The 12,497-nt window shown below is 37.4% G+C and overlaps 1 protein-coding gene across 37 annotated transcripts in view; it reads left to right on the top strand.

Annotated features, from left to right (window-relative positions):
* The window catches only part of LOC141406934 (histone demethylase UTY), a 212,305-nt gene that overhangs the window by 123,681 nt on the left and 76,127 nt on the right, over positions 1-12,497 (top strand). For 8 of the 37 annotated variants that reach the window (XM_074030483.1, XM_074030477.1, XM_074030482.1 and 5 more), the window contains 7 exons: positions 340-438; positions 891-1,110; positions 1,649-1,783; positions 2,244-2,399; positions 2,894-2,986; positions 4,874-4,969; positions 5,494-5,889. In XM_074030483.1, the coding sequence (XP_073886584.1) occupies positions 340-438; positions 891-1,110; positions 1,649-1,783; positions 2,244-2,399; positions 2,894-2,986; positions 4,874-4,969; positions 5,494-5,889 (1,195 nt within the window). The remainder of the gene's footprint in view (positions 1-339; positions 439-890; positions 1,111-1,648; positions 1,784-2,243; positions 2,400-2,893; positions 2,987-4,873; positions 4,970-5,493; positions 5,890-12,497) is intronic. The other 29 variants (XM_074030488.1, XM_074030480.1, XM_074030489.1 and 26 more) reach the window with 11 other exon arrangements.

The following is a 12,497-nucleotide window of genomic DNA, read 5'->3' as shown; positions in this document are numbered from 1 at the left end:
TTATATTTAACTCTATTCTTATGATGTAGGAAGCCTGAGGTCAAACTGTGTAAATAGAGAGCTTTATGTTTAACCCTCAATATTATAGTATTGAAGAAATCTCCAATAGTTTCAGAAGAGTTTATTAATATAACATGTACTGACTCTTTCAAGACAGTATTTAACATCTAGTTAACAATACAGATTAAAATAAATCATATAATGTATATCGATAATCATATATACACACATATACCTATGCTTGCCCATTATTTTTTCTTCTTTGGAATACAGTTCATCTTTTTCGCAAATAAATTATTCATGGAATTATATTTATTTATTTATATTTTTTCCTTTTAGGTGTTATTCAAGTATTGGGAAAGTTCAGGATGCCTTTATATCTTACAGGCAATCTATTGATAAATCAGAAGCAAGTGCAGATACATGGTGTTCAATAGGGTAAGGCTATGTATATAAAAGCAATAGAAGTTCACTTGATATACTGGATGATCAAAACATCTAATATACTGTATAGTAATATAAAATTAACTGGCTGGAAGTAGTAGTGGCTCATGCCTGTAGTCCCAGTACTTTGGGAAGCTGAGGCTGGTTGATCTCTTTAGTCCAGGATTTCAAGACCAGCCTGAGCAATATGGTAAGACACCATTTCCATGAAAAATGAAAAAAAAAAAAAAAAAAGCCAGGCATGGTGGCGTGTCCTATATAGTCCCAGCTACGCAGGAGGCTGAGGTGGGAGGATTGCTTGAGCTGGGGAGGTCAAGGGTGTGGTGAGCCTTGGAAACGCCACTTCACTCCCATCTGGGCAACAGAGTGAGACACACTCTCAGAAAAACAAAAATAAACAAAAGAAAGTAACCAGTTAATTTTGACAGCATTCTTTTTCTTTCCAGTGTGTTGTATCAGCAGCAAAATCAGCCTATGGATGCTTTACAGGCCTATATTTGTGCTGTACAATTGGACCATGGGCATGCAGCAGCCTGGATGGACCTAGGTACTCTCTATGAATCCTGCAATCAACCTCAGGATGCCATTAAATGCTACCTAAATGCAACTAGAAGCAAACGTTGTAGTAATACCTCTACGCTTGCTGCAAGAATTAAATTTCTACAGGTAAAAATCTTAAATAGTATTTTTTAAATGACACGTATATTCCTATAATTGGCAGGAGAAAGGTCGCTGGCATGTTTGTCTATTTATGTTTTGATGCTACCTTGTTTCCATACTTTGTAATATTTTGTGGTATTATTTTTCATTTAATTTTAAGTGAAATATGCAGTATGTAAACTAAGTTCTTTTGCACATTTATTGATGCATATTTATATTTTACATTAATATGCGTGAACTTTTTCAGTGTGCTATATCTACATTTTTAAGTTTTCATAGCATGGTAGAGAAAATAACACAAATGCCATTTTTCACTCTTGCTTAAAATTTCATGAGAAGGTATCTATGAGAACTGAAAAATAGAGCTTGTCTTTGTTCTGATTCTCACAAGAATATTCTAGTTGCCCTTCTTATATTTAACATCTACCTAAAATCCCCAAATTTAGAATTTTTTTTTAAATACCTATAACACTGAGGATTTTGTGGACTTGCTCTTACTCAAGTAGGCTTGTGTTAAATTTGCTTTTCACATAATTTTTCCTAGGCTCAGTTGTGTAACCTTCCACAAAGTAGTCTACAGAATAAAACTAAATTACTTCCTAGTATTGAGGAGGCATGGAGCCTACCAATCCCCGCAGAGCTTACCTCCAGGCAGGGTGCCATGAACACAGCACAGCAGGTGAGAAGTTGGGTTATATTCTGTAGGTGCCCAGCTTTAAGGGTTTTTTTTTTTTCACTCTTTAGTAATCAAATTTATTTCACTAAGACTTTAAAATAGAGAAATATTTTTAATTAAAAAATAAAACTTTTTTAATTCCAAAGAGTTTTAGAAAATCAAAATAAAATTCCCTCTGATATGGGAAGAAATACGGGTGCCAGTTTCAAACCTTTGTATATTCTCATGATTTGAAAGTTATTTCTTAAGTGACTTTTCTATAGTTGTTTATTAAGTTTAAAAGATGAAACTTTTCTAAAGAAGACACATATTGCTCACTTGATGATTCATGTGATTATAATTTTGAATAATTGCCATCAATGATGTCCACATAGTGTTGAAAAGTATATAAAGTTTTATAATTTGAAGGAGTGAATTAGGAATATGTAGAACCATATTTTTGTCTTACTTCTGTGATCCTTAGGCTTATAGAGCTCATGATCCAAATACTGAACCTGTATTAAACCACAGTCAAACACCAATTTTACAGCAATCCTTGTCACTACACATGATTACTTCTAGCCAAGTAGAAGGCCTGTCCAGTCCTGCTAAGAAGAAAAGAACATCTAGTCCAACAAAGGTATATATACATTTTAGAGATATGGAAAATCCCAATCAAAAATGAAACTAACTCTTCTGAAATTGTGCCTGGACTGTATTTTAAGCTTGTGGACATCAGAAAGTGAAGCAGTATTTCTATTCCATAATCTTTGCATCACATTAAATATAGAAGGTAGGGAAAAGTTTGTGTTCATCATGTCATTTTATTCATTTCCCTGCTTTTACAGTTTTAACATAGTTTTTACCATCACTTCTGACGTTGAAATAAATTGAATGTTGAATAGGAGTAGACCACTTTTCTACCTCTTTGAGACCTATTTTAAATATGGGCCTTTTTTTCTAAATGTGTACGTTTATGAATTAATTGTGCATTTTAAATAATTTTAATGAGGATAAATCATATGTATATGTATATATATACCTATTCCAATTCCTTGTCACTTGGTTCTCACTAGTCATAACTATAAGTGTATGAAATTAAGCAAATAATCTTTTACAATAAATTTTCCTTAGAATGGTTCTGATAACTGGAATGTTGTCCAGAGTCTTTCACATCATCCAGTACAGCAAGTTTATTCATTGTGTTTGACACCACAGAAATTACAGGTATGAATTTCTTTGACAATCTTTCCCCAATTTGAAAGTGGTAAAAACAGTAAACATTGTTTTTTAGGTATTAAGTGTCAAATTGAATGACAGTTAACTAAGTTAATATGAATGTAATTAAAATGAGCCCACATTTTCCAGAATAATAGGAATCAGGATCCATTTTGTGAGAGGAGAGGAGACTTAGATTACATAAGATGAGTGACCTTCCAGTTTCTGTCTCTAACCACCTATTTTTAGTTTTTCATGGACTGGCAATGTTAACAATTTTTTTCTAGAGATGTAAGTTGTGCGTGTACAAACAAATATGTTTGCGTATTGCTTTTTTTTTGAGACAGTCTTGCTTTGTTGCTCAGGCTGAAGTGTCGTGGCATGATATCGCCTCACTGCTTACAGCTCACAGCTTACGATATCAACTCCACCTCCTGGGTTCAGGCGATTCTCCTGCCTCAGCCTCCCGAATACCTGGTACTATAGGCATGTGCCACCTTGCCCAGCTAAATTTTTTTGTTTTTAGTAGAGATAAGTTTTCACCATGTTGGTCAGGCTGGTCTGGAACTCCTGACCTCAAATGATCTGCCTACCTTGGTGTCCCAAAGTGCTCGGATTACAGGTGTGAGCCACTGCGTCTGGCCAAGTCTCTCTTGTGTGTGTGTTTTGTTTTTTTGGTTTTTTGGTTTTTTTAAAACAGGGTTTCACTCTTGTTGCCCAGGCTGGAATGCGATGGTATGATCTCCAGTTCTCTTTTTAAAGTAGAACTGTAGGAACACTTTTACATATATTTTAGGATCTCAGTTTTTTTCTTAAAGGTATATCTTGAGGATCTTCCTGTGTCTGTGCATTGCTTCTCTATTCTTTTATTTATGATTGCATGGGGCAAATCCGTTATTTAAACAGATCCCAACTATTGGTCATTTACATGTTTTTCAGTAATTCTGTTACAAATAATATTGCATTAAGCACTTTTATTATAATACATTTTAAGCCAAATAGCTTTGTCTTTGAATTTTTATTTCCCCATAATACATTTAACTAAAACCACACAAAACAGCTTTCCTCAGAATTTTAGATTTTACTGCCTTTTTCAGACTTTTTTTTTTTTTTTTTTTGAGACAGAGTCTCGCGCTGTTGCCAGGCTGGAGTGCAGTGACATGCGATCTCAGTTCACTGCAACCTCCGCCTTCCAGGTTCAAGGGATTCTCCTGCCTCAGCCTCCCAAGTAGCTGGGATTACAAGTGTGTGCAACCACACCCAGCTAATTTTTGTATTTTTAGTAGAGATGGGGTTTCACCATGTTGGCCAGGATGGTCTCCATCTCCTGACCTCGATATCTGTCCTCCTCAGCCTCCCAAAGTGCTCATATTACAGGTGTGAGCCGCCATGCCCGGCCACTTTTTCACACTTCTTAAAGGATTTTGAGCTTGACTAACATTGGTTAAGAATCACTATTGTGGCTGGGCACGGTGGCTGACGCCTGTAATCCCAGCACTTTGGGAGGCCAAGGCAGGTGGATCACAGGATCAAGAGGTCGAGACCATCCTGTCTAACATGGTAAAACCGTGTCTCCACTAAAAATACAAAAAATTAGCTGGGCGTGGTGGCACATGCCTGTAGTCCCAGCTACTCGGAAGGCTGAGGCAGGAGAATGGCATGATCTCAGGCGGCGGAGGTTACAGTGAAGCAGAGATTGCACCACTGCACTCCAGCCTGAGCGACAGAGTGAGACTCCGTCTCAAAAAAAAATCACTATCTTAACATTGTTTAGGAATTGCTGTCTTTCATCCTGTAAAGGTTCTATGTGTGTAGTCTTTTTAGTGAGGAGTTGCCTTATATTGTCTTAAATTTTAGACTAAACTTTGATTGTATTCGCCTCTTTTCTTCTTCTAGCACTTGGAACAACTGCGTGCAAATAGAGATAATTTAAATCCAGCACAGAAGCATCAGCTGGAACAGTTAGAAAGTCAGTTTGTCTTAATGCAGCAAGTATGTATAATATTTTTATTTTCTCTAAAATTTATCAACATGTTGAGAATATTTCTTTACTACAGTATCATTTTAGAGGATATTAATGCTAACTTATAGTTTCTGTGAATACTTCATGGAATGTATATATCTGAGTTTCACATATGTATTAGTAATGGACAAATTTTTTAAAAAGGAAATATACTCAGATTAACATAGAACCAAATGATTGATTTGAAAGACTTGACAAGAATGTAAATTGAATGGAAATTTGAAATCTTCTGTTTCATGACAGAAAAAAAGCCTGTAAGTTTTTTAATCATTTATAATTTTTATCTGCTTTATTTTGCCCTTGAGCTGTTTTAGGGTCGTTTCTTTATATATTGAAACACCTTTCTTCTTTGTGTAGGAATTATATTTTAAAGTGAATCTATTGTCGAAATACATGTTTTTTAAATTAGAGACATGAAATGTTATATGAAATTAGAGATGTATGAACTACACATTTTCTAAGTTACAGCAGTGTTTCTTTTTTGTTTTTGAAGATGAGACACAAAGGAGTTGCTCAGGTACGAACTACTGGAATTCATAATGGGGCAATAGCTGATTCGTCACTGCCTACAAACTCTGTCTCTGATCGACAACCCCATGCTGCTCTGACCAGAGTATCTAGCGTCTCTCAGCCTGGAGTTCACCCTGCTTGCATTGAAAAACTTTTGTCCAATGGAGCTTTTTCTGCAGGCTGTGTTCCTTGTGGCACATCAAAAATTCTAGGAAGTACAGACACTGTCTTGCTAGGCAGTAACTGTATAGCAGGAAGTGAAAGTAATGGAAATGTGCCTTACCTGCAGCAGAATACACACACTCTACCTCATAACCATACAGACCTGAACAGCAGCATAGAAGAGCCGTGGAGAAAACAGCGATCTAACTCCGCTCAGGTAAAAAAAGGACTAGAGGCTTTCTTGGCTCTTATATAGTAGTTTTATCTTTATTTAGTTTGTGTACATTCTAAGAAGAAAAGATAGAAATTTAAAGAATGACTTTGTCTTTAAAAAGTAATTTAAGTAATTGATAATCGTTTAAAACTTTTAAGTGGTACCAAGATCATTACAGGCCTTCCTTGGACATCTTACAGGTTTCATGCAAGACAACTGCAATAAAGTGAGTTCATAATAAAGCCAATCACACTAATTTAGTTTCATTTTTTAGTGCATATAAAGGTTATGTTTACAATATGCTGTGTCAGTTTGCAATTACAGTTTGTATAAGCAAACAGCATATACATCTTAATTTGAAAATATTCTATTGCTTAAAAAAGAAAGCCTGTGATTATTAAGCAAGTCATAATTTTTTTTGCCAGTAGAGGGTCTTGCCTCTATGGTGATGACTGCTGACTGATCAGTATAGTGTTTGCTGATGGAGTGGCTGTGACCCCTTAAGACAACAATGATATTTGCTACTGTGATCCTCCCTCCCTCCCTTCTTTACTTCATTCCTCTCTCTCTTCCCTCCCTCCCTCCCTTTTTTTGAGACAGACTCTCACTCTGTTGCCTAGGCTGTGCAATGGGGCTATCTTGGCTTACCTCTGCCTCCTAGATTCAAGTAATTCTCCTGCCTCAGCCTTCCAAGTAGCTGGGACTGCACTACCACTCCTGGCTAATTTTTGTAATTTTAGTAGAGACGGAGTTTCACCATATTGGTCAGACTGATCTCAAACTCCTGACCTCAAGTGAACTGCCCACCTTGGCCTCCCAAAGTGCTGGGATTACAGGCATGAGCCACTGTGCCCAACCGACTCTTTCTTTCTTGAAAGACTTCTTTGTAGGATGCCATGCTATTTGATGTTTTACCAATGATAGAACTTCTTTCAAAGTTAGAGTCATTCCTCTTGAACTTTGCCACTGCCTTTATCAAATAAGTTTATATATTCCAAGTCATTTTTATCACTGTAGTGTTCACAGCATTTCCCCAGGAGTAGATTTCCTCTCAGAAAACTACTTTGTTTTCTCATCCCTGAGAAAGCAACTTCTAATCCATTCAAAATGTATTGTGTGATTGCAGCAATTCTGTCACTTCTTCACGCTCCACTTATCAAACTGTCTTGCCATTTCTACATCTGTAGTTCCTTCCTCAACTGAAGTCTTGAACTCCTGAAAGTCATCCATGAGGATTGGAATCAACTTCCACATTCATTTTGACCTCCTCCCATGAATCATGAATGTCCTTAATGACATGTTGAGTGATAGTGAATCCATTTCAGAAAGTTTTCTATTTCCTTTGCTTAACTTTATTAAGGAATTGCTGTCTGTGTTATTTATATATAGACTTATCAAATGAAAAGTATTTCTTAAATAATAAGACTTAAAGTCAGAATTACTTCTTGATCCATGAGCTGCAGAATACATACTGTGTTAGGCATGAAGACAAATTTAATCTCTTTTTACATCTGTCAGAGCTCTTGAATGACCAAGTGCATATTTAATGAGAAGTATTACATTGAAAGGAATCCCTTTTTCTGAGTAGTACCTATCCATATAGACTTAAAATATCCAGTAAACCATGCTGCCAACAGATGGGCTATCACACAGGCTTTGTTATCCCATTTATAAAGCACAGTCAGTGTGGATTTAGTACACTGCATTAGGGCTGTGGGATTTTCAGAATGATAATGAGCATTGCCTTCAGCTTATAGTCACCAGCCTCATTAGCTCTTAACAAGGGTGTCAGTCTGTCTTTTTGAGGCCCTGGAACCAGGCGTTAACTTCTCTCTAGTTAGAAAAGTCCTAAATCACATTATCTTCCATTATAAGGCTGTTTCATCTTCATTGAAAATCTATTGTTTAGTATAGCCACCTTCATTTGTGATATTAGCTAGGTCTTCTGGATAACTTACTGCTTTACCTCGCACTTATTTATATTATGGAGATGGCTTCTTTCCTTGTACCTCATAAACCAACTTCTGCTGGCTTCGGAGTTTTCCTCTGCAGCTTCCTCACCACAGTCAGCATTCATAGACGTGAAGGAGGGGTTTAGACCCTTTCTCTGGGTTAGGCTTTGGCTTAAGGGAATGTTGTCAGTGATGACAGCCTTTATGCAGACCACTAAAACTTTCTTTATATCATCAATAAGGTGGTTTTGCTTTCTTAACATTTGTATGTCCACGGGATTAGTAGTTTTACTTTCCTTGGCCTTCACAACTCAGCTAACTGGTGCAAGAGGGCTCACTTTGTGACTGTGTTAGCTTTGGACATGCCTTGCTCACTAACTTTAATTGTTCCAGCTTTGGATTTAAAGGGAGAGATGTGGCTTGATGCAGTGGCTCAGGCCCTTAATTACAGCACTGTGGGAGGCCAAGGCAGGAAGACTGCTTGAGCCCAGGAGTTGGAGACCAGCCTGGACAACATAACAAGACCCTATCTGTACCAAAACTTCAAAAATATAGCAGGGCATAATGACATGTGGCTGCATTCCCAGACACTTGGGAGGCTGAGGTGAGAGGGTTGCTTGAGCACAGGGGGACAAGACTGCAGTGAGCTGAGATTGCACCACTGCACTCCAGCATAGGTGACAGAGTGAGACCCTGTTTCAAAAAATAAAAAATAAATATCCATAGTAAAACTTCTTTCAAAGTTATGAATTAATCCACAAATCTCAGGTGAGAGATATGCAACTCTTCCTTTCATTCAAATATTTGGAGGCCATTGTGAGGTTTATTAAGTGGCCTAATTTAATACTTTTGTGACTCAGGGAATATGGAGGTCTGAAGAGAGGGAGAAAAATAGAAGGACTAAATGATGTAGCAGTTAGAACAGAGAACATTTATTAATTTAAGTTTGCTGCCCTGTCTGTGGTGCCCCAAACAATGAAAATGATAACATCAAAGATCCCTGATTACAAATCAGTGATATAATATGAAAAAGTTTAAAACAATTGAGAGAGTTGCAGAGATGCAAAGTGAACACATTATGTTGGAAAAGTGGTACAGATGGACTTGCTTGCTTGATATCCAGGGTTTCCACATACCTTCAATTTGTAGTAAACATAGTATCTTTGAAATTCAGTAAAGCAAAGCACAATAAAATGAGGTATGTCTGGACTACATGGTAATTCAGTCTGTGCACATAAGTTTATTTGAAATGTTATAAATTCACAGTACTGTTTTCTGTGTGGTTTCAGTTACATGGAGACAACTGCAGTCCATATTACATGGAAAGTTCCAGAAATAAACAATACATACATTTTAAATTTCTTTCCATTCTGAGTGGTGTCATGAAATCTTGTCTTGTTCCTCTCCATTCGACCAGGATGTAAATCATCTCTTTGTTCAGCATATCAACACTGTACATGTTACCTACCCTTTATTCACTTAGTTGCTGTCCCTCAGTTATCACATTAAAAAAAAAAAAAAAAACATATTGAGAATTCAGGACTATTGACAGTTTGAGGCATCCAATGAGGGTCTAGGAATATATCACCTACAAATATGAGGGACTGTTGTAATTAATAATTATAAAACTAGTGTACAGATAAATTACATTAGATAGTATGGAAATCAGAGGAAAAGGAAAAAAATTATTTTTACTTTACAATTACACCAAATCTCATTGCTATTTCAATAAGGCATAATGACACGTTTTAGAAGGTATCTTCAGGTAATATTTGCACATATTCCCTGGAGAATGCCACTACTATGCAAGCTGTTCAATATTTATTGTAATGGGAGGAAAGGACTAGCAAAATTTAAATTACCATTAATTGTAATACAGTGTGACATGATAATAAAGTGTACCTTGGGAGGTCTAGCACATTAGCGACTCAGACAATTGAAGGAGAAAGCGCAGGTAAGGAGTGGCTGGAGAGTAGCTTATGAAAAGGTAGGGTAGCAGGACAAGCCGCAGACAAAACCCCTCATACACTGAGTTAAACAAGGAAGGGCTTTATTCCGCCAGGAGTTTAGTCAAGACTCACGTCTCCAACCACCAAGCTCTCCAAGTGATCAATTCCTATCCCTTTTAAGGGCTCTCACCTCTCAACGTGAGAGGGTCGTGATCAATTGAGCAAACAGGGTACATGATGGGGCGCTGCATGCACCGGTAATCAGAAAGGAACAGAACAGGACAGGGACTTTCACAATGCTTTTCCATACAATGTCTGGAATCTATACGTAACATAACCAGTTAGGTCGGGGGTCAATCTTTAACCAGGCCCAGGTGCGGCACTGGCTCTCTCCCTGTGGATTTCATTTCTGTCTTTTCATTCTTTGGAGGCAGAAATTGGGCATAGGACAATATGAGGGGTGGTTTCTTCCCTTAGTAGAATGAAAGTGAGGCCTCAGTGCAGGACCTGCTTTATCTGATGGCACAGTAAAGCTATTAAGGTTTTGATATAGAGATATGAATTTGTTGAAACTTTTTTTATTTTTATTGATTAATATACTTTATTTTTTAAAGCCATGTTGATATATAGAAAAATTACACAAAAAATACAAAAGCTCCCATTCCTTTCCTCATCTCTCATGGTTTCTCCTCTTAGCCATGTGTTCTAGTTACAGAAGTCTCTCAAGTTCTTGTTTGTCTGAGAAAATTTTTTCCCTGGTTTTTGAATGGTAATTTTGCTGAAATTCCAGTTTGGGTTTTTCTTTCAATACTTCAAACATTTCTGTCTACTCTGTCTTTTGCATGGAGTCTTAGTTCATTCAGAACACTGTAACACAATGCTATGGACTAGGTGACTTACAATGAAGAGAAATTTCTCACAGTTTTGGAGATTGAGAAGTCCAACACCAAGGGCTAGCCTATTTGGTGTCTTGTGAGATGGTTTATTGAAGTTACTTTCTTGCTGTGTCCTCACATGGTAAAATGGGCAAGGATTCTCTCTCAGGCCTCTTTTGTAAGGACACTAATCTCATTCATGAGAGCTGTACACCTTGTGAACTTATCCCCTCCCAAAAGCCCAGCCTCCTAGTAACTTCACCTTGGTGATTCAGTTTCAACATAGGAATTGGGCGGTAAAAGTGGGCACAAATACTCACTCCTTTAGTGCATATGTTCGCAAGAGAAGTCAGATTTAGTTCTTAACTTGGCTCCTCCATAGGTAAGCTGGGGTAGGTTTTTTTTTTCCTTGATTTTTCTCACGATTTTTTTCATTGCCTTTGCTTTTTTATAGTTTACTTATAGATGAGTATTGTAGTATTTTTTGTTATTTATATTGTTGGATATTCTCATAAGTTTTCTGGGTCTGTGGTTTGGTTTGTGTAAGGTCAGCTGAGAGAAACAACAAAAGAGAGAGAGGAAGACCCAAGTTCAGGCAAGCTTTTGGTAAACCTGCCAACCGCTTTACCACAGACAAATGAGGCAGCAGCAGCCAGGTTACAGAATGAGGGGTTGATATTGGGGACGGAGTTTGAGGGAGTTCTTTGGTATGGCCACATTGTGGGCTTGTTTGCTGCTGGTTGATTCTGCCATGTATCACCTTGTAACATTTATGGTACCTGAGGGTGGAGGTAAAGTTTGCTTATGCTTCCCGCAAGCTCACTCTGTGGGGTTTAGATAGTTTGTAATCGGGGTTTATTCTTCCACAGCCAGGCCTTGTAAGTAAAGTCAGCTGGTTGGCTTTACCATGGCGCCTAGATAAAGACTTAGAAATCTAAAGAGGCATGGGGCAGCATGAAGAGGAGTTGCCCAGTGGGGAGGGGTGGGCAGGATCAAGAAGCTTTTTGGGGCAGTTTGTCCCTAACAGTTTCAATCTTAATTTTTAATATGCTCAGGCATTATGGCTCAAATATTTCTTCTTTTTTTTTCTTTTTCCCATTTTAGTATGTCCATCTCATTTTTGTTACACTTTTTGGTATTTTTCTACATTAAACCTGTATACTGGCTAAAAGTATCTCAGGTACTAAACCTGTATACAGGCTTTCAGTTTGAGGTTTATGTTAATCAGACTATTAGCTTGTATTTACTGTTTACCAGGATTGCAAATGTAAGAGGCTACTATTTGATGTGGTGTTTTTGGTTTGTTTTCTCTGTTATCATATTTTTCCTAGACATTACTGCTTATGTAAGATCTGAATCATGCAGTTCTTTCAGTTGTATTCCCCTGTTATTTTGGAGGTGTTCTATTGATGAGGTGATAAAGTGTGTGGGAAAGAAGTATTCTGTATTAGTTGCCTGTCTTTTAATGAGCCTTTACCTTTTGGCTGATTCATTCACAAGCGCTGGTCAGCATTTTATTCCCCAGTAGACAAGCAGGAAGGCTATAGAGGCTTGGCATTGAGTGTTTTCTGTCTGTCATGTCATTTAGTTATAATAAAACCCTGGATGTGTTAGACTCTGGCCAAATAGTACAATAATTTCCCAGAGTCATGCCTTTTTAAGAACGGATGCTCAGGAAACATTTCAGAATGTTTACTTTGCCCCTTTTCCTGTTAGAAGAGGTAGAGGTGTGTTTTCTAATCTTTATTGTAAGATCCTATTAGGGCTTCTGGAGGTAAAACTTATAAAAATGTGGAAGTTCCCTAAGAGTTGGCCTCCCTGAAGCTTCTAACTCT

Source organism: Macaca fascicularis, chromosome Y (genome assembly GCF_037993035.2).
Source record: "Macaca fascicularis isolate 582-1 chromosome Y, T2T-MFA8v1.1".
In the NCBI taxonomy this organism is placed as follows: domain Eukaryota; kingdom Metazoa; phylum Chordata; class Mammalia; order Primates; family Cercopithecidae; genus Macaca; species Macaca fascicularis.
Note: the sequence above shows the minus strand (reverse complement) of the source record. Positions and strands in the feature narration are given on the sequence as shown.